This window comes from Melanotaenia boesemani, chromosome 4 (assembly GCF_017639745.1).
Source record: "Melanotaenia boesemani isolate fMelBoe1 chromosome 4, fMelBoe1.pri, whole genome shotgun sequence".
In the NCBI taxonomy this organism is placed as follows: domain Eukaryota; kingdom Metazoa; phylum Chordata; class Actinopteri; order Atheriniformes; family Melanotaeniidae; genus Melanotaenia; species Melanotaenia boesemani.
The window spans coordinates 7258292-7281117 of NC_055685.1; the positions used below are offsets into that span (position 1 = coordinate 7258292).

The 22826-nt window shown below is 41.0% G+C and overlaps 1 protein-coding gene across 8 annotated transcripts in view; it reads left to right on the forward strand.

The window, feature by feature from the left end:
• The window catches only part of LOC121638423 (myosin-10-like), a 72914-nt gene that overhangs the window by 35210 nt on the left and 14878 nt on the right, over positions 1-22826 (forward strand). For all 8 annotated transcript variants that reach the window (XM_041983206.1, XM_041983209.1, XM_041983208.1 and 5 more), the window contains 15 exons: positions 4301-4419; positions 5450-5602; positions 5743-5916; positions 7454-7627; positions 9733-9847; positions 13772-13965; positions 14312-14433; positions 14517-14586; positions 14688-14848; positions 17768-17876; positions 17963-18094; positions 18199-18405; positions 20914-21051; positions 21770-21893; positions 22227-22398. In XM_041983206.1, the coding sequence (XP_041839140.1) occupies positions 4301-4419; positions 5450-5602; positions 5743-5916; positions 7454-7627; positions 9733-9847; positions 13772-13965; positions 14312-14433; positions 14517-14586; positions 14688-14848; positions 17768-17876; positions 17963-18094; positions 18199-18405; positions 20914-21051; positions 21770-21893; positions 22227-22398 (2164 nt within the window). The remainder of the gene's footprint in view (positions 1-4300; positions 4420-5449; positions 5603-5742; positions 5917-7453; positions 7628-9732; positions 9848-13771; positions 13966-14311; positions 14434-14516; positions 14587-14687; positions 14849-17767; positions 17877-17962; positions 18095-18198; positions 18406-20913; positions 21052-21769; positions 21894-22226; positions 22399-22826) is intronic.

Here is a 22826-nt window from a genome sequence, read left to right on the forward strand (position 1 = left end):
TCTTTTTTTCTACAAAGTACTGTTCGTAACAAATTCTGTTTTGTTGCTTTGGTTGGCCTTTATGCTGCTATATCCATTATTACATTCATTTTACATAATTTTAGCCTCATAATCTGATAACTGAGGCTTTTACTTAATTTATAGTTTTTGGAACAGGTACAGATGGTAGGGATGGCCATTTTAGGTGATATATGAAGTTGACTATTAAGGCCTTTCAAAATGAATCAGTTGGTCCTGACGTCATCATGACATCATTAATAATGAAATTAAAAAAATACAATCTCCAAAGGAAATTGTAAAACGTGTGAGATGGTATTTGTTTAATGTGTGTTTAATTTTCTTTTTTTTTTTTTATATTTTGTTTCTGAGGGGTTCATAACAGTGCTGCTCTGGTCTGTTGCCACCACTATCAGTGAAAACCCTGACAGAAACAGCTGCTAAACTTTTTGCCTGCACACGAAGGTCAGGAGCTGGAGGAGAGGTGATTCCTCCAGGGTGAAGCTGCAGCTAGCTTCAGGGTTAGCTCCCTTTACCCAGCAGTGGTGAAGCAGACACGAGACTCTGCTGGAACTAAAGGACTGTGTGGTGTTTATTGGTAAAGCTTGTGGCGAAACATTCACCATTAAACAGGAAGTTTCTCACAGCTAACTTTTTTCAGCTCGATCTTAAAGGAGCATTGCAGTTCTTTTAACACAGCGCTGTAAACATCACCATGTCTCTGCACATTGACACACAACAACATTAGTTGAGTTTTAAAACCAGTCGTCAACTTTGTGCACCGTTTAGCCCAGTGGTCGGCAACCTTTACCCCTCAAAGAGCCATTTGGACCCTTTTCCCACAGTAAAGAAACTACTGGGAACCACAAATCCCTTTTGACATTCAAAATGAAATAACGTTGCATATAATGTTTTTTCCTTTGCCTTTAATTTATATATATACTAACTATAATGTGTTGCATTTATTAAATAAATGAACAACTGCAGAGAAGACAACATTACATTTCTGCATGCAACAAAAACATTTTAAATAATAAAAAAAGACTTTGGGTTGAAGGTTACTTTCAAGGAAAATACCCAATTTCTATTTGAGTCCTTCTTGTATTATGAAGAAAACACCGAACCTAAATTATCCAACGGTCTGCTGTTTGATGTTGCTATTGAGCCCCTAGCTGTGTCACTGAGAAAGGATAGCAATTTGGGAGGAATTGGCAGAGGAGGATACATACACAAACTGGCATTATATGCCGATGACCTCTTACTTTTTCTGTCTAATTCCTGCAACTCCATTCCAGCTTCTGTGAAAATTATCACAGATTTTGGCTCCTTCTCAGGGTATAAGATAAATTTTGCAAAGAGTCTAATTTTTCCAGTCAATAATAAAGCGGATCAAATAGCGTTGGACACTTATCTATTTAGGAAGTGCAAAGACAGATTTACCTAATTGGGGGTATCAGTGACCAAACATTTTAAGGACCTCTTTAAACTTAACTTCAAACCAGCTCTGATGCAGGCCAAAAATGACATGGAACGATGGTCAAGTCTCCCCCTATCAATGGCATGACGCAAAAATTCAGTCAAGATGGTAATACTGCCAAAATTTTTGTTTCTATTCCAAACCATTCCAGTTTTTATAGCAAAGTCATTTTTCAAAGAACTAGATAAGGCTACCTCTCTGTATATTTGGAATAAGAAAATACTGCGTGTAAGGAAAGAGTGCCTAGAAAAACAGAAGAAGGAGGGGGGTTAGCCATGCCAAACTACATGTATTATTACTGGGCAGCTAACACATCTAAACTAAACTTTCTGATTCAATCTTGTGATGGGGAGCAAATGCCTCTTTCGGCGCTTATGGAGCAGCGTTCCTACAGCCCTGTGGCATTGAGTTCCTTAATTTGTGCTCCACTACCGATCAGGAAGGGATTAATCTGCCACAACCCTGCGACTCAAGGTTCGCTCAAAATATGGAAGCAGCTGCGAATTCACTTTGGGTGTAGACAGGGTCTTCCCATGGCCCCCATCTGTGCAAATGCCCGCTTCCCTCCGTCTCTAACTGATACGGCCTTTCAGATTTGGACGAGAAAGGGTATAGGGGTGGTTAGGGATTTCTTCACAGAAGGTAACTTTATGTCATTTGAGCAGTTGAGGTCAAAATTCAACATTCCACAATCACATTTTTTCAGGTACCTACAAGTTCGTAGCTTTGTCAAAAAACACTTTTTCCCCTTCCTCCAGTCCCTACAGGCTGTGTGGTTAGAGGACTGCTTAAATGTGAATCCCCTAAAAAAAAGGGGCAGTATCCACTATTTATGATCTCTTGCAGGAGTCAGTGGCCTCCTCTCTGGACCGTGTTAAACAGCAGTGGGAGATAGAACTAGGCTTGAATATCTCTCCTGTGGAATGGAAGAGGGCAGTTGGCTGGGTACATACTTCATCTATATGTATCTGACATGGGCTGCTTCAATTTAAGGTGCTTCATAGTTTTCACTTTTCCAATAGTAAACTCGCCAAACTTTTTCCAGGAACGGACGAGACTTGTCCAAGGTGTAAATGTGATCCGGGCACCCTCAGTCATAGGTTCTGGTCCTGCCCATTGCTAAAGGGCTTTTGGGAGGGGGTTTTTAACACCATTGCATCAGTGTGGAACATAAGAATTCCATTAAACCCTGTTACAGCATTGTTTGGGGCGGTGCCATGTGACTGTAAAATTCCGGCCACCCATGCCCCCATTGTGGCCTCACAACACTTCTTGCATGGCGGCTTATTTTGCTTGGCTGGAAAAAGACTGAAGCACCCTCTCATAGACGTTGGATGATGGACGTGATGTCACATCTGAGAGTGGAACAACTCAGACATGCGACTCAAGGCTCTATACAAAAGTTTAGCAGGCTTTGGCATCCATTTGTGTTGTACTTTGATAGTACAAATTGATAGGTTAAGTTGACCCTTTATCCTCCCACCCCCCCATGTATTTATAATTTGGCAGCTGGGTGCAATACCATGTTTTCTGTTGTTTCTGTTTAAGTTGTCTATGCATGAAAAAATCCAATAAAAACATTGAAATATATATAAATTATCCACCGGCAGCCAACCAAAAATGCCGTCCTTTCTCTGTGTGCTGTCTGGCGCGTGCAGTCAGCGGTCTACCCGAAAAATAAAAGGACTATTTCACTGAACAATGAAAATATATGAATATATCTAAAATAATAGGTAATTAAAGTATTTATCATACTTGTTTAATGTGATTTCTGCTCCTGAACCTCAGCGTACAGCGTCTGCACATCAGGGCTGTATCACCTTCATCTTCACTCAGGACTGGAAGCTCTAATCTGTGAGGAGTGCGCAATGTTTGCTTTTAAAAACATTCATGTTGGAGAACACCTGCTACATATGTGAATCCAAAGATGGACAGGACTCTTTTTTTTTTTTTTTTTATGTTCACATGAACGCCTGGGAAAGCATTCCAAGTTTCAAACAAAAGTTTGTCCGCTTTGGGAACATTTTTAATATCACGCCATTTGTGATTTTGAGCGAGAACGGCCCTCTGACGGCAACATCTTCAAGGTCTGCTGTCAAACATTTAAACTTGGACACCCATATGTCTTTGTCTGCTATGTCGGCCAGTTCCATCTCGAGATTAGTTTGACTCACACCTGCCAATGCAATTTTATTTAGGATGGATCGAGGCTTAGGGGAGTGACAGGAAAGGATAATGTAGTCGTCGTCCCCCCCTTTCTGAACAGAATCGTTTCCCAAACGACGTTTGCGGTGATTGCAGAATAAAAATACTCTGAATTTATCATGTGAGCGTCGTTGAATTCTCTCAAACTGGGGAAGTAAGACAGTGTATCTTTGTGAGCCCTTTGCTGCTCAGTAAAGTTTTCACTTCTTTCAGACACACAGCAAAGTGTAAAAATACATTTTAATTGAATAAACATTTTATTATTTTTCAAAAGCCAGGGAGCTGCATCAGAGGGATGAAGGAGCCGCGGGTTGCCGACCTCTGGTTTAGCCTAATCTGTTATTCGTGCACAAACCTAAAAGACAGCAAACGTTGTGAAACAAGTTCAACCAAAACAATACAAAAATCAATATGAAAACAACCCCTCCCTCCCCCAGAAACGCCATTAAGGCCCAAATAAGCGCTTCTACATGAATTTTTACATAAAAAAAAAAAAATGAAAACAGACATAAATTAGCAATGACTTGGTGTTTTAATGGTTAAAATATCCTTCTGTGGCTTAATTTTATTCTTACTTAAATATTTTTTCTCTTTCTGTGCTTTTCCATGTTTGTTTCCCAGCTGCTCAGAAACTGTGTCACCTGCTTGGTATGAATGTGATGGAGTTTACCAGAGCCATCCTGTCACCAAGAATCAAAGTGGGAAGAGAACACGTCCAGAAAGCTCAGACCAAGGAGCAGGTCAGTTTGTTGCTTGTCTTGTGTTGTGTTGTTTTTTGTTTTTTTTTAGGGGTTTTTTCTAAGCATGCAACTGAAGTTATGTCTTTGTGCCACAAAGTAAGTCTGGTTACAGATTTGTACAATTAAATAAGTCATCTTGAGCAGTGTATCTCTGTCCTCAGGACCCACTGCCCTACATGTGTTCCTACTACAACACACCGGATTCAGAGTGATGAACTTCCTCATCAAGTTATTTGCAAAACTGTTAACGGGCCATTCATTTCATTTGGGTGTGTTAAAGTAGGGTTACCTCTAAAACACGGCAGCGGGTCCTGAATTTAGAAACACCGACCTTGAATATCCGAGTTTTCTTCCACTTCTATAGATAGTGCTACATAACTTCCATCTGGAATTCTTCCAACATAAGTTTAACATGAAATTCTTAAATCATCAGCACAAAAACATTTGATAATTAAAATGAAGCCACTTAAGGTGGTTAAATAATTTTAATATCATGTTTGTTATGCAAAATACCCAAGCCCAGTCGGTTGCAGTCACACATAATTTTTTTGCATCATAAAGTTTATTTTAAGGAAGAGAATGAGAATTAAATAAACTATATGATGCAAAAATTCATAAAATGTTTCTACTTTGCTACAAATTACAAGCCAAGCCTGTACAGGATTAAAACTAGAACTCCCAAGATGCATTGTAACAAAAATGAGCAACAGCTGGGCTCAGTTTTGTTTTTTTTATCCTCAGATACACAGCTGTTTCCTGAATGAAATCTCTTCAAAGCACTTCTGAGAATTTTTAACATTGACGGTGTAGTTTTTCATCCATCCAAGTAAAGAAGATTTCCTTGCCTGTATGGAGAAACGTGTGATTTATACTGATATCACCTCTTTTGCATAGAGAAGTTGTTAACATACGTATTAGTAAAAAGCTTAAACACAACTACCCATTCAGATTTAGTGGATATGTGTTTAAGCCTGTTAACAAGTCTTCTTTTCACATCTCTTTGTCTCATTTCTTCTTTACCTCTCTCCAGGCTGATTTTGCTGTTGAGGCTCTGGCTAAAGCAACATACGAGCGTCTGTTTCGCTGGCTGGTCCATCGAATTAATAAAGCTCTGGACAGAACCAAACGGCAGGGGGCCTCTTTCATCGGCATTCTGGACATCGCTGGTTTTGAAATTTTCCAGGTGTTAAATTTATTTCCCGCGTTTTAAGGAGACAGTATGGCTATTAACTTTAATGACTGATCTACATCTGAGGTATTCGCTTCCAGTCTTCCGCAGGTCACGCTGATGTTCGTGCTTGTATTTGTTTTCTGTTCCATCAGCTAAACTCATTTGAGCAGCTGTGCATCAACTACACCAATGAGAAGCTTCAGCAGCTCTTCAACCACACCATGTTCATCCTGGAGCAGGAGGAGTACCAGAGAGAGGGCATCGAGTGGAGCTTCATCGACTTCGGCCTGGACCTGCAGCCCTGCATCGACCTCATTGAGAGGCCGGTCAGTAACAATAAACACCTTGCGTGAATGAAATTAATGAAACTACCTCCTTACACTTTTTTCCCTTAAAATGGCAAACATTTTTGTCTTTCATTGTGAAGCAAACCGCTGTTGCCATGGAGAAAAATATTCAGTCTTTGAAACAAAAACTAGAAAATGTCTGACGAAATTTTTATAGGTGCCAATGCAACTACTGCCTCTAAGGTGAACATATAACTGAATAAAACACACAGTATGGGGGCAGCCATGATGGAAAAGGACAGAAAGAAACAGATGCTTTGTAACTGGTTGGTGTTGTAACAGAGTCAGACCTAACGAGTGTGAGAGAGGGGCTGCGAACAGACATACCGTCTGATGTGAAGAAACGCCTTTATAGAATACAAGTATGCATTTGTGTGTGTGGTGAGTCGAGGTGCGCTAACGCATGCATTGGTATTTAGATGCTGACTCACCGCACTTCACTCACTGACGTCCATTGTAATTATAAAAACTGTGGTTGGTTGATTAAAAGCATCCTGTTCCTCTGAATCACTATATATTACCATTTCTGGGAGGTGTATGCGTGATTTCGATGTTATACACACAACATAGCCTGCTTGTTAACGTTGCTATGACAACAGAGATATTCTCTGCCTGCCGAGTTGCTCAGGAACATCTTTGAGTTAATTTGTGGCTCGGCGGAGCCCTCAAACAAACAGACGCTCATAGTAAATGAAAAATTGCATAAAAAATTCTTCCATACACACAGATGCCATTTTTGTCATTTTACTGTCTTCTATTTAGTTTTTATGACTAGTTAAAAACACCTTCTGAGTGACGGAGAAAAGCTGAGAAAATAGAGCCAGGTGCACACTGCACTTTGAGCCAGTTTAACAGAAAACTGTTAGGCCTATTTGTTGACATTGGATGAAAACCAGGTAAAATGCCTACGTTTTGATATATAATTATTTGTGTATGTAAGAAAAATTGTGAACAAGTGAGAAGTTTCTTTGATGAACTTTCAGAATAATTTTGAGGGTCAGATTTATAGTGTGTGATGTCACACGCTAGAGTGGAGAGGATTTCAGACATAACATTAAAACATAACTTGTGACTGTGTCAAAACTGTAAAAGATATCAAAATGCCTGTTCAGAAATGACAGATTTTGTCTTTCATCATTTGTTTAAACTTTGAAGTTTCTTGGTGAAAGTAAGCCTGAGTTATAGGGCTCTGAAATAAATGTGGTTTTCACTTGTTTTGACAAAACCTCATTTATTGCAATGAAACAAAAATGACAGTTTTCTGTGTGCTTTCACTTTTTCTCCTTTTACTTCTCCTGATTGAGACTCACGTTTTCATATGACTGTTGTGGGGGTTGAGTGGATCCTGTGCAACAAGTTAGATGCTGAAAATCACGACAGGAACAGAATAATAAGCAGACTATATGCAGATGAATAGTAATATGTGCACTAATGCTTACAACATTAGCAGCCATGTTGACACAAATGATGTAGATAGCTACACTCTCTTTGACAACAATCGTTTTCATTCCTTCAGGCGAACCCTCCAGGAGTGTTAGCTCTGCTGGATGAAGAGTGCTGGTTCCCTAAGGCCACAGACAAGACCTTTGTAGACAAGCTGATCCAGGAGCAGGGCACTCACACCAAGTTTCAAAGACCCCGCCAGCTTAAAGATAAGGCCGACTTCTGCATCATCCACTATGCTGGCAAGGTATGCCTTCTTTTTTATTTAAAAACCCAACTCACCTGACTGTTCTGTATGTTACGTTTCAAGCAACTCAACTTAAAACGGATCAGATCCCTCAGCTCCGTAAAGCATTTTATTCTGTGTAGGACTAGTGTCTGTATTTCTGTTTACATTCAGTGTTTAAAAATATTCAGCCAGTAATTCCCTGCTGGTTAGAGGTCAGATAAAACAATGACTCAGGTTTTTCATGTAACAGGATTTAAGAGGGATACTGAAATCGGTTGTGACTTGTGTCATTTTATGTGAGTGGATTTGTTATGCAACCGAACACAGTGTTTGTCCTGTAGACAGACCTGCTAAACTGAACATCTGTTTCCAATCACAAGAGCGCTTGCTGTGGTTTCAGCCAAATGTTGTTGGAGGTTTGCTCAGAAAGGCCTCGTGCACAGCCGTGTGTTAAAGTTTGGTCTTTGATACGGCTACAGCAGAGACGAAAAGATTCTTCCGCTGCGACAACTGAAGCTTGATCTGTGATGAAAGATTTTTTCTAACCTACTTCAGTCATATGTGGCATTTTAAGGTAATGATGAGGTGATAATGTCAACTAATATAGGACCCTATGATTTCCACTATGCAGAAAACATGGAGGATCTGGGAATTTGACAATAAAAATGGAATTAGTTGTAAAAAGCGGAATATCATGGAATTTGATGTGTTTTTCTTATTTTCCTTCTTCTTTTTCACAGTGTTTGAGCCAAATTAACAAGAAAAACAAGGTGTGAGTCAGACATATTATCACCTCTGCAGCCTCCTGTATGTGCAGGAAACCAAAGTTATTCAAGAAATGAAAAAATGCTACCCTAAGTGTCAAAAAAAAAAAAAAAAAAGAGAGAAGCTGCACCTGTTTTTGGTAAACAACAAACAAGTTACAAAAGAGGAGGATTGTTGTCAGAGCAGCTTCTATCAGACTCACTTAAGCTGGGTACAAACATAAAGATTATTGGACGGTTTTTCCCGATTTTGCCTCTTCCCGACCAAGGACGGCAAACGCCCGATTATCTTAAGTCTTATAAGATTTTCCTATAAAATTATAGTTTGGTCTGAGTTGTGTTTACAAGCGAATTCATCCCAACATTCGGCTCTGAAACAGGTCTTGGCCGACAATCGCAAGTATTAAACAGTATTTCAATTTTTAAAATTTACTACCAAAAATCTCCACGTGTGGAAAGCCGACGACTCCTGACTTGTGACTCTGCGGATGGTGACATGGATGAAATGTAGCCAATCAGAGAGCGAGCTGACTGGGAAACAAGGAAGGAAATAAAATACGCGTTCACCCTCTCTCCTGTTATTTTTTTCAGTTCTTGATTTTGCTGTAAATAATAGTCGCAAGACCACCATCAATACTTCATCATGTATGTTTTCTGCCATGCTGGGTGTTGTGTTTTCCAGATGTTGCTATGGTTTCTGGCTCGGAGGACTAGACTCCAGATCGGTTGTGGGACAGAATCTTTATGTGTGTACCACATGATCAAAACTGTAAATGCCTGGTTTTTTTATCTTCATGTGTGAGGTCTCTAACACATAAAACATCTCTTAAGATTTAGAAATTCCTTATGTGTGTACCAGCCTTTACCCTGAGTTTTTAGAGCTGCAGCTGGAGGCTGACCTGGAGATCAATTAGAAAAGACTGACATGTTTTTAAAATAAAAAAATTATAAAAGACAAACAAACAAACCAAGAAATAAATAAATAAATGATAATTAAAAAGCTATTATTATTAAAAGAACAGCCAGCTCTTCAGGTCAAGATCCAGCAGTCCTACATCTTAAGGACAAGGGACACACCTTTGAGGACAGTAATGTGCACATTTTGGACAGCAACATGTCCATGCTCTGTTGGACTGAGATCTGGTGACTGTGGAGGCCATTGGAGTTCAGTGGAGTTCATTGTCATGTTCAAGAATGTTGTTGAAGGTGATCTGAGCTTTGTGACATGGTGCATTTTCCTGCTGGACGGAGACTGAAATGGAGACTCATCAGACCAGACAAACAATTAAACAGGTGTACCTAATAAAGTGGCTGGTGAGTGTATATATCTGTTGATCTTACATGTGTTTATTGTTCCAGGTCGACTACAAGGCAGATGAGTGGCTGATGAAGAACATGGACCCCCTGAATGACAACGTAGCCACACTTCTGCATCAGTCCACTGACAAATTTGTGGCTGAACTTTGGAAAGACGGTAATCTGCCTCTTAACAATGTTTTAACGTTTTAATCTAAGACGGGGTGAGAAAGATTTCATTTCAGTGACATTTTCTGCTAGATTTGTTATGAAAACGACAGTATAACTTCTCACCATGTCTGTCTGTCAAACCTACTAACATGTCTGCCTTGTTGACCCAGACTTGCACATTTCTAATGTCTGAGTTAACTCCTAACTGGACATGCTCCCCTCCCCTCCTCTCTCTCTGTGTTTGTAGAGATTCAAACCATTCAAAGGGCCTCTTTTTATGACAATGTCACATGTCTGGATGAGCCGGAAGGTGAATGACTGAGTCTGTGCTGTAGCAGGTCTGGGCCAAAATAAATGCATTATGAAGCCACGCTGTTCAGGATGCTTGGGGTGGATAAATACAAGCGCTCCTCAAGCATGATAACCTGGAGTTTGCTGGTATATTTTAGCCCAGATCTGGCTGTAGCTGGTGCTATGTGTCATACAGTATACAAAGCAGCTCCCATTTGCTTCCAGGCTGCACGGCTCCCTCTTCGAAGCCGAAAGCAGGAGTGTCTAATTCCTAAATCAGTTCAAAGTAGAATAGTTAAATCCCCCCTTTTAGTTTAAACTTCCTGCTTTAATTTGTGGACTTCAATCAGGCTGGTGATCATTGTGTGTTTTTATCTTTACTGCGAGGGTGAAATCCAGGAGCAAATGAAGAATATTCAGTAACATGAACTTCCCGCCTTCCTGCTCTCTAAGAGGATCACAGGATTTTGGCAGGAAAGTAAAACCAGATGTTGTTCCTGGTATTTTTGTTGTGGCTCTGAGCTCAGGAGTCCAGACCCCAGAATATGTCACATCAGTCCAGGTGTTAAACTTCCAGCTCTGTTAGCAGCTCAGGCGTCGTGACAGTGTTTTTATTCAACTGTTAGTCGTTAGAGCTCCATTACTGGCTAACCTTCTGAATGGCATTAATCCTGGTTAACTATTTGTTTGGTTTATTAAGCAGCTGGTTGAAGGTTTAGTTTAGTTAAGGCATTTATATGCATCAGTCCCTCCAGGTGTTCACAATTTTGCGATAGCAACTACTGCATCTTTAACAGCTGTCAGAGCTCCTCTGCTTTACACGATATACATACACTCTTCACAAAAAGTTAGGGACATTTACCTTTCAGGTGAAATTTACTGAAAATGTAAAAAGTTAATGCAACACTGATATTATATCAAGAATGTAGGGCATTAAAGCAAAAGAATTCAACAGTAATTCCTTCATCTCAAACTATTTATTGAAAGAAAACCATATAACAGTGGTGGGTAAACTGAGTCAAGTTCATTCATAAAGCACATTTAAAACAAGCAGAGTTGACCAAAGTGCTGTAAGTGTTTTGTGTTGCAAGATTAAAAGCAACACAAAATATCATATTAAAATTAGTCAAATGAGCAATAAAAACAGCAAAAATGCAAAGTATATAAAGGAGTTAATTAAAGTCAAAGGCCAGTGAGAACAAATATGTCTTTAAAAGTGTTAATGGAAGTAGAGCATCTTATTGACATCCGGATACTGTTCCAGTTTTGGGGCGATCTCCTCTAGAGGCCAACCTTGAGCAGGAAACAGCTAAAAGTAGCTGTTCACAAGATCTCAGAGGCCTGGTGTTGGTGTACGGAGAGAGAGAGAAGGTCAGAGATGTACTCGGGTGCTGATCCAATTAGCCTTAAAAACACACAAAACACTTTTAAAATCAATTCTATATTTAATGGAAGCCAGTTGAGAACTGGGGTGATGTTTTATTCTCTTTTGGTTCCAGCTAAAAGTATACGACCAATCCTGGAGGAGAAAATCCTCACAGAAGCGTTTGGTTGGCCCAGGATAGACGATGGTAACATGACTTGTGTTTAGGACTGTGATGATTTTTGAATATGGAGACATAAAATTGGTTCTTACAGCTTTTACTGCCTGCTGGTCATTTCTGAGACAGCCTTTAAATTTCTCGTAAGAGCTTTGAAACCTGTCTTTCTTATAGCATTTTTCAGCTCTCCTACTCAGCTGCCCAGAGCAGAGCACCATTGTTCAGCCAAGGCTGGGCTCTGGTTCTGGGTTTCCTTGCTCTTAATGGAGCCACAACATCCAGGATATCTCTGCAGGTTGAATTAAACTCAGAGATTAGTTAGCGTCTAATAAATGCTATTAAAAAGGGGGAAGGATCTATAGGTCTGGAGTAGGTGGGAGTTCTTAAAATACCACAACATAAAATGTCTCAATAACTTGTTGTGTGTTAGGTGATGAAGAGGCGGTTTAGATACAAGCTGTCAATAAACCAGAACATTTTATGGTTGATTCATGATCCACACACACGTTTTGCTTCAGTTTCTTTTTTGTTGTCAGTCATCTTGTTAGAAATCTAACGTGTTATGAAATTAATACTTGAACACTGAATAGTACACATGCATTTAAAAGTTTAGAGAAAGTCAGAGTAAGTTCACCTGTAAAGGATAAAGTGTGTTTTAGGTTCATTTTGACATACAAAATATCCGTGTTGCTGATTATTATCCTGCAGATGTGTGTGTGAGACAGAAATATGTCACTTTTTCTATTTAAAATTGCCACAACTAGCATGCAACATGAGCATTTAACGTGTTTAACTAAACCGGTAGAGGAGCTGCCTGACACAGAGGAGCTTCAGCCAGTCCAGGTTTGAAACAGCTTTCCCAGAGTTGACCATGAAAGTGTAGATAAACTGTTTTGTTCTGCATGTAACATTGTGGTGGAAGACAAACAAAAGTTGTCACCTGACAAATGTTTTTCTGCTGCAAACACTGTCAGAGAATGTCTGTAACTGGGAAGAGATGAGACAGACCATCACGAGGAGTCGATAACATCCTAGTCTGTCATAAATGCTGAAAGAATCCAAATATAGGCTTTTTTTTCTTCTTTAAGATCGCTCTGCTGAATGATGAAATTCTCTCACTGTGCTTATTTCAGTCAAGAATGTTCATGAATAAATCTCAGGCGCTTTTGTCACGTTTCACTAAAACTGCTGCAAAATCTGGTGGCAGCCATATAAAAAAACTCTGTGAAATCCTGGAGAGGCTGACATACTGATGCTTGTTTATTTCTTTTGTTTGGAAGTTTTTATTCCAACAACTCCATGCTTTAAGATTTACACAAGGAACGTGTTCCAGTCATCATTCAGGTTTTTAAAGTACAACTGAAACATGAAAATAACACAGTCACGTTTTTAGCCAATCAGAGTTCAGAGAGAAACTGGGACAAATAAAGGGACCACTCTGTAAACACTCCAGCAGGTTTTCACGCCAATTTTCCAGCTCAGGAAGTCTGGCTCATAAATCTGTGTTATTCCAGGAAAAGAAGAGGAAAAAGTTTTTGTGACTTCCAGAAACATTTAGTAGCTGTGAAAGTTTTGTTTTCCAGCTTGAGATAAAACAAAGAATTCCACCTGATGTCATTATCATGACAAACTTATCTGCACAAAATAAATATAAGAACAAAATTTCATGAAAACAACTTTTTAAACAAAGTTTTTGTTTTATTTTCTTTTCATTTTGTTTGTTTATTTTATTATTATTTAGATTATTTAGTTAGAATTGATTAATATTCTTGAATTGTAAATATAAAAAAATATTTACAAATATATAATTTGTTAATTTTTCAGTAGGTTGTGCATTTAGCTGCCATCAGTGAAGACAGTCTGATTCAACCACTTTGTCAGTATAAACAGACCTGAGTCCCCCGAAGTAGACCACGCGCTTCACCTCCATCTGCAGAAACTAGCTGTAGTTTTAGACTTTCTTCTACTTTAGTAGCCTGCTGCTGTGTGGCAGTATGATGTTGTTATCCATCTGCAGATGCTTATGTAGCTACTTTTTGCCACTACGTTACAGTTATTCTGCAATCATAATCAATTTCTTGTCGCCGTCTCTGCACCAGTCGATCGGATCGTGGGTCTGGACCAGGTGGCGGGAATGAATGAGACGGCGTTTGGTGCCACCTACAAAACGAAAAAGGGCATGTTTCGTACAGTCGGGCAGCTCTACAAAGAGTCACTCACCAAACTCATGGCCACCCTGAGGAACACCAACCCTAACTTTGTTCGCTGCATCATCCCCAACCACGAAAAAAGAGTAAATATGTGGTTTTATTTATAGGAAGTTTTTACTTGAAGCTGTGAGTCGTTATATCCAATGTTACATTTTCTAGTACAGGGGTGGCTAACATCGGTCCTCGAGAGCCACAATCCTGCAGTTTTCCATTCATCCCTGCACCAACACACCTGACTCAAATTAAATGGATCCAACAGCCTATAAGGATCTGTACTATGACTCATTAGTTTAAGTCAGGTGTGTCAGTGCAGGGATGCATGGAAAACCTGCAGGATTGTGGCTCTCGAGAGCCGACGTTGGCCACCCCTGTTCTAGTAAATTATTATAATTCTTTTTTCTAATGATGGTTCATTTGTTGTTCCAACAGGCTGGGAAACTGGAGCCTCACCTGGTTCTGGACCAGCTGAGGTGTAATGGAGTCTTGGAGGGGATTCGTATCTGCAGACAGGGCTTCCCCAACCGCATCGTCTTCCAGGAGTTCAGACAGAGGTGACAGCCTTTTTACCTCCTTCTTTCACAGAGGGGAGTTTGGCTTCCCCAGCAGTTTACATTTCTCTTCTTTTCACTTCCAGATATGAAATCCTGACACCCAACGCCATCCCCAAGGGATTCATGGATGGAAAGCAAGCCTGCGAGAGAATGGTGGTCCCATCGTTTTCTCTCCTTTGTGTTGTGTTAAAACTGTGGCAGCTACTCATGAGAAGTAGGAGCAACGTTCTTTTAAACCATTTTGTGTTTGTCAGATTCAAGCCCTGGAGCTGGATCCCAACCTGTTCCGTATTGGTCAGAGTAAGATCTTCTTCAGGACTGGTGTCCTGGCCCATCTGGAGGAGGAAAGGGACCTGAAGATCACCGACGTCATCATCTACTTCCAGTCTGTGTGCCGTGGATACTTAGCACGCAAGTGAGTGTTGGATCGCTGCGTCTTTAAAAAAAAGTCATTTCCATTTCATGAAGTCACATCTAGTTTTCATCTGAGAGTCTACAGCAGGGATCAGCAACTTTTGTGACATGGAGTGCCAGTTTGTAATTTTCTTCTCAACGAGAGTGCCGTTATGAACTATAACGCAAGACACAAAATATAAAAACTTTTCCAACATGCCTGGAATTTTATGACATCCATATAGAAGACATCCAATCATATTTTTAAAGATAATTTTCTGTTATTAACTCAAAAACTGCTTTCATAAAAAGAATAAAATAGAACTTTATTGTCATTTCAACCAGTGAAATGAAATTACAAAAGCCCTCCATTAAGTGCAAAACAGAATAAAAAATGAGTAGAATAATTAACGCAAAACAGATGCGCTCTTTTTCTTTGCGGCCTGAAAAAGTCTGTGATTCTGTCATTCATGCCGATCACTTAAATGTAGCGATCACTGGGAGGTAACGCAAACACATCGGGCGGTTTCTTCTTTGTTGGTGTTGGTGCAGCTTCGTCTTCCGATCAGCGGAGCTGGTTTCGAAATTAGGAATCGAAATTTAAAAATATGAACGATTCTGGGAGAATTGGAAAGTAAGTCCAGGTTCCGCTCGATGCCCAACCCTCGGAAGCTGTCACCCAAACCCAAGAAGTCACACACGTAAAGCGACGGTCATCATAACACTGAGAGGTGTCGGCATGCCACTGTTTATGCCCCAGGGTGCCAAAGGTTGCCGACCCCTGGTCTACAGCTTCACTCTACTTTCATCCTCCTTGCTGCCCTCAACCTCCTCATAGGCCTCCATGTTCTCTTGCCAACATATCACATGCTCTATCAATCACCCAGTTGGTCCCTCTGCATGATTCCTGTGTTGTCTTTCTCCCTCCTGTGTACTGACATTTAAAACTCTGTTTTGCATATTTAGAGGGGCACTCAAGGCTTATGACCCGGCCTTGTAAACCTCCTGCAGCTGTGTCTGATGCATAAAACATCCAGATGTTTGGCTAGTTTCATACATTTAAACAGCAAAAAGAGAGAAAAGTCTAACAAAGCTTTGAAGCAGCTGTGATCAATTAATGATAAAACTTTAAGCACCCAGAGCGCAGACCTCGGCCAAGACATTGTCTTTTTTTTTTTTTTTTTTTTTTTTTGTCGTCAATAATCATGGGCATTCATTTTGAGTTAGGGCAAATTTTTCCATCAGAGCTTCTATCTCCCCATAGTAAAGAATCCTTTAAAAATTTCCTGCATGCAGGCGGTGATCCAGATTACTCCCAGACTCTAATCACTTGTTGCTTTATTCCAATTCTGAGATTTCCTAAAATTTTCAACAAAATTCGTCTATATCTCTTTGAGTTATGTTGCTAACAGATGGACGGACAAACCAACGCCGCTGACCTCCACCTCAGCGAGGGTAATAATAGGCTTTCAGTAAATCAGTCTTCGAGTGTGCAGCTCCACTCTCTGCTCTCACAGGCAGATGTGGTCAGATTGCAGGTAAATGTATAATCTGACTCACTGGAGTAATCCAGTACTTCGCTGTTAAATGGCCATACTGCTAACATGTTGCTGCAGCATTTGTAAAGATGATTGTACGGTGGAAAGCTAGTTCTCATGGTATTGTCTCTTAAACTTTTTATACTTTGAAAAAATTATATAAACTATGCATGATTTATACAGGTTCCTTCACCTGGGTTGGAGCAACAAACCAGAAGCAAAAACCAATCATATGAGGAAAAATTCTACTATTCTTGTTCATTTGTGTGCTCGTTTCTAAAGAAGCAGAAACAGGTGATCATGTATGTGATTTCTAATATTTAAAATAAAAAGAAACACTGTAAATCCATCCATCTTTTTTCCTCCACTTATTGGGTCTCGAAGGCAGCTGTTTAAGCAGGGAAGCCCAAAGTTCCTGGGTCTCCCCCAGGGTCTCCTTCAGGTGGGACGTGCCCAGAACACCTTATCAGGGAGGCGTCCAGGCTTCTTGGTGAGGTGTGAGGCTCTGGTGGGGTTCCCGAGCCACCTCATCTGGCTCCTCTCAATGCTGAAGAACAGCAACTCTACTCTGAGCCCTTCCCGGTTCACCAAGCTTCTCACCTTATCTCTAAGGGAGAGCCTGGCCACCATGCGGAGGAAACTCATTTCGGCCGCTTGTATTTGCTATCTCGTTCTTTAGGTCACCATCCACAGCTCGTGACCATACGTGAGGGTAGGAACGTAGATTGACCGGTAAAGCTTTGCCTTTTGGCTCAGCTCCTTCTTCACCACAAGAGACTGATACAGAGTCCACATCACTGCAGACACCGCACTGATCCGCCTGTTGATCTCCCGCTCCATCCGACCCTCACTCGTGAACAAGACCCCACATCCTCCACTTGAGGCATGACCTCATTCCCCACACGGAGAGATCACTCCAACCTTTTCCCGGCTGAGGACCAAGGTCTCGTGTTTGTAGGTGCTGATGTAAAAAGAAAGAAAACTACCAAGCGCACTACACCAGGAACTGGTTTTCAGCAAGTGGGGTCTTCTCTCCCCGTGTGGACAGAGCTGGAGGAGCAACAGGCCTCTTCACAAACGTGGTTCATGTCATCGCTGCAGCAGTCCACCCACAAATGCTTTAAGACAGGGATTTGGAATGACGACCATCCCAAGCCAGTACCCCCCCCCCCGCCCGGGTTGTCTCAGTAATCAGAGCCACCGAGAAACGGACTATGAATAAACTGCACTGACGTGATAAAATAATTGTCAGTGTTAATGAATGTATGATGTTGCTTTGCCTGCTAGCCTGACATTTAACATTTATCAGTACATTTATTCTCATGCTTTGATCTTTAAAAACTCTTACAAAAACTGTATAAAAATGCAGCTTTCAGATATTAAATTAGCTTTTCTCCTCTCAGAGCGTTTGCTAAAAAGCAGCAGCAGCTGAGCGCCCTGAAGGTCCTCCAGAGAAACTGTGCTGCTTACCTGAAGCTGCGACACTGGCAGTGGTGGAGGCTCTTCACCAAGGTGAGACCCCCGAGACACCCTGCTGGACACATTTAAACTGATGGACTCAAATATCAGAGATTAAGTCCCCCCTTCATCTCTTTCAGGTGAAGCCATTGCTGCAGGTCACCAGGCAGGAAGAAGAGCTACAAGCCAAAGACGAGGAACTGATAAAGGTGAAGGAGAGGCAGCTGAAGGTGGAGAACGAGATGGTGGAGATGGAGAGGAAACACCAGCAGGTAAGAACACCTTCTGTTACAGAAGGAAATTACTTTACTATGATTGGTAAAAATTTAAAAATTACAAATTTTTATCAATCTTGAACTTTCTTTTCTCTCTGCAGCTCCTCGAGGAGAAGAATATTCTGGCAGAGCAACTCCACGCAGAGACGGAGCTGTTTGCTGAGGCCGAAGAGATGAGAGTTCGTCTCCTCTCTCGGAAACAAGAGTTGGAGGAGATCCTTCATGACCTGGAGTCCAGGGTGGAGGAAGAGGAGGAAAGAAACCAGAGTCTGCAGAATGAGAAGAAGAAGATGCAGTCCCACATCCAGGTTTGTGCCACCTCTGTCTAAATAAACCTCTCATCTGTTTTAGTTTGTAAAAAGCAAATTATTATCAGTATTTGCTTGAACCAAAACATAAATGTCCTCTTGTTAATATTTAAATACCATCTCCTGTGGTTTGTGAGTTACTGCGGTGCATTTCAAGTCCTTCATGTGAGATGTTGTGGTGGGTAAATGTGTTTTTTTACAGAAAATGCTGTGTCCATTTTTCTTGCTCCAACCTCAGCATCCTCTGTGATAATGAACATGCAGCTCAGCTGTTGTGTCTATTGATGTCAAGCAGGAGCTGATGAAAGCCACGTTCTACTGACAAGTTATCTGGCACAGGAATGCTGGTGAAAGATTTTGTTGTTGCAGTTGAGCCAGATGTGGCAGGTTGACTGGTGTAAAAAGATCTGTAGAGGAAGACGAACATGGATCGCTTGTTTGAAAGGTTTTTCCTTGGAGAAAACTACTTTTCATAAAATAAACATGCTGGCACGGCTTAGGTTTGCAAAGCAACATCTGAACAATCACGAAACCGATGAGACCAAAGTGAAGATGTTTGGTTATAACAAACAATACCACATCTGGAGAAAACCAAACACAGCACGGTGGTGGAGATCTAATGATCTGGGTTTGTTCTGAAGCCACAGGACCTGGACATCTTGCAGTCATTTAATCACCATGAACTCCATGGTATTCAAAAGTATTTTAGAGTCAAATGTGAGGCCATCTGCCAGGCAGCAGCTAAAGTTTAGCTAAAACTGCATCATCCAACAGGACAATGATCTCAAACACAGCAGCAGATCTACAACAGAATCAGAGCAGTGCTCCCAACACACAACTGTTCATGGTGTTTAGCTCTCTTCTGTCTCCACCACCTGCTCAACCACCCAGTGTGTGCAGACGACACTCAGCTTTTCTGTTCCTTCCCACCTGACGACACAACCGTCTTAATGCGAAGATCGGCATGGTCTGCTGATATCTCCACATGAATGAAGGATCGCCACCTTCAGCTAAATCTGTCCAAGACCGAACTTATTGTCTTTCCAGCCAATCCTTCCTTACCGCCATAGATAAGCATGCAGCTTGACTCCATCCCGCTTGTGCCTACGTCTTCTACCAGGAATCTTGGTGTCATGGTAGACAACCAGCTGACCTTTAAGGACCATGTTGCCTCGGTTGCTCGATCTTGCAGATTTGCTCTCTACAACATCAGGAGGATCAGACCCTACCTGACAGAGCACACGACACAGCTCCTGGTCCAGGCTCTGGTCATTTCACGCATTGACTACTGCAACTCCTTACTGGCTGGACTGCCTGCATGCTCAGTTAAACCTCTGTAGATGATCCAGAACGCAGCAGCACGTCTGGTCTTCAACCAGCCAAAAAGAGCTCATGTCATGCTGCTAATCGCTCTCCACTGGCTTCCAGTTGCAGCACATCAAATTCAAAGCTCTGCTTCTGGCTTACAAAACAATAACCCAAACGGCTCCGGTCTACCTTCACTCCTTAATCCAGAGCTACACTCCCTCTCGACAGTTACGCTCTGCAAGCGAAAGACGCCTAGTGCTCCCACCACAACGTGGCGCAAAATCAGTAGCTAGACTCTTCTTCTCTGTTGTTCCCCGGTAGTGAAACATCCCAATCTACCAAACTCAGCCGATCCACAGAGTCCTTATCCACTTTTCAAAGCAAGCTAAAGACTCAGTTGTTTAAGGAGCATTTTCCTTAAGTTAATTCTACTACTCAACAGAATGAGTTGGAAAGATTTGTCCAGCTCTTTGGCTCAACCAAGTACTGAATAAGCTGCATGCACTTATGCCCAAGATGATATTGTGCGATGAAATCCTGATCTAGCGCTACATGACAGTACCTGGCTCCAACTGGACTCACAGCATTCTGGCTACCACTTAATGATGACGTCCCATCTTGTTTGAATTCATGCTTGTGTTGTTCTTACGCTCAGATGTAAGTCGCTTTGGATAAAAGCGTCTGCTAAATGACTGTAGAATAGAAATATTTTATCCCAAGTGGAAATTCTTTATGGCTGAAAATGAAAATAATTAACAATGGTCCAGTAAAAGTCTGGACCTCAGCCTGGTTGAAAGGCTGTGCAGGAATCTGAAGAGAGCTGTGCTGACAAACCTCAAAGATCTGAAACACTGTTGAAAAGAAGAATGGGTCAAAATGCCTCCACAATGATGTGAAAGACTTATAACACCATACAGAAAAAGGGTCTTTCTAAGTTATTGCTGATAAATAAGGTTCTGCATTGAGTCATTTTTCACAGTTTGAACATGAACTCAGTCCAAAGCTGTTCTACTTTCTGATACTAACAAATAGATTATCTCCTAATACCTTTAAATGTTTTCAATACTATTTTGCATGTTTATGTTATTATAAATTTTGGGGGTGTAGAAAGTAGAAGTTTTGTCTTTAACCAGATTGGAAACTTGATGCTCAATGTCTTCACAAGATGGTTTAGGAATGTTTGTATTTTCTTCTCTGCAGGACTTGGAAGAACAGCTCGATGAGGAGGAAGCAGCAAGACAGAAGCTGCAGCTGGATAAAGTGACGGCGGAGGCAAAGATCAAGAAGATGGAGGAAGACATTCTGATGCTGGAAGACCAAAACTCCAAGTTCCTCAAGGTGAAGAGGTTATGGCTGGAAGCTAAACAAAAAAACAGGGAAAAGGGAAGCTGATCATGTTGTAGTCAATAAAAGCAGAGGTAACACTAATTATCACATTTATGACTCACTGCAAAATTTACAGCTTTAAAAATCCATGTTTGTATCACAGTTGTAGACATAAACAAGACAGTTCTTCTATAAGTTTTATTTTCTCTTGTAAAATAGTTCATCAAAATGTCTGTAACTGGGAAAACAATGTACTGTTCCTCTTCAGTTAATTGTTGGTTTTCTCAGATAATTTAGTTTGGATATTTAGCTTCACTTCTTGGTAGAATAGGTAGAGGTCAGTTGAATTTCTAGGTTTCCAGTAGGGATGCCCCAGATACTCAACTAATGACCAGAAATAGCTGATTTTCAGCCTGATTGGATCACATGGAGGTTCTGAAACTGACCACAAGTTGCTGATGAAGAGACAAAGTAGTCAGATTTTTATCAGGCTACACGGCGCCTGGCAGCTCACAAAGCTCCACCGTGAGGCTGACAGTCGTGATCTGTCAGAAATGATAAACCAGCTTTAAATTCTCAGTCTGTGGTTGGTCTGCAGGATGCAGGGTAATGAAATCTCTTTATGTTGTTCAGGCAGTATGAAAGGATTTATTTAGCTTGCTTTATGTGTCAGAAAACAGAAAAAATTAAGCTAGCACTTTTTTCTTTTCTTTTTTTTTTTACCAAACAGGAAAAAAAGCTGCTGGAGGACAGGATTGTGGAGATGACCTCCCAGCTGACAGAAGAAGAGGAGAAAGCAAAGAATCTTGGCAAGGTCAAGAACAAGCAAGAGATGATGATGGTCGATCTTGAGGGTAAGTAACTGTTACAGGCTCAGTTTGGTGTCATAAAACTGGCAACCAAACGGATCAAAAGCCCTGGTCACCCATCCCGGCTGAAAGAGAGCGAGTGAAGTTATTTTGTAGAACGAAGCAAAGTTCATCCACAAAGCACTGATTTTGGTTTTAAATGAGGTTTGATTTAGTGAAGTTGGTAATGTGATTAGTGCAGTGTCAGACTGTTGGTAATTAAAGGTCTGTTGTGGGTTTACTCATTTACCTCTTCAGATCAAATGTTGTCAACTTTTCTTTTTATTGTGTTTACATTCTGTTTGGTGTTTTGATGCGTGCGGTTTTCCTCGTCCTCAGAGCGTTTAAAGAAGGAGGAGAAAACGCGGCAGGAGCTGGAGAAGGCCAAACGCAAACTAGATGCTGAGACAACCGACCTGCAGGACCAGATAGCTGAGCTTCAGGCTCAGATAGAGGAGCTAAAGATGCAGCTGACCAAAAAGGAGGAGGAGCTGCAGGCTGCGCTGGCCAGGTCAGTTCCTGAGTCAGACATTTGTTCCTTTGGTGGATTGTTCAGGGTGAAGGAGGCTGGCACTTCTCCCAGCTGTCACTGACTGAGAGGCAGGGTGCACCCTCGGTTAAACACCAGTCACCACAAGTGAGTTAAAATCCCTCCATGCTCATGCACACAGCAAGGCCTCAGCTGAGAATTGAACCATGAACCTTACTGTGCAGCTCCTGAGTAACTGTCTGCAAAATGTAAAATCCAGATTCATAAAATCCAAATATGATGCTTCAAACTGTGGTTTAATAAACAAAACTGAGAAGTTCTGACTAAATTAGTGGTTCCTTTTAAAAATGTCTACATTGAAATTGCTACACTCAGTACAGAACAAACATTGACAACATTTTCATGTTTTTTTCACCTATTTTTATATTTAGAGCCCCTACTCTGCAGGT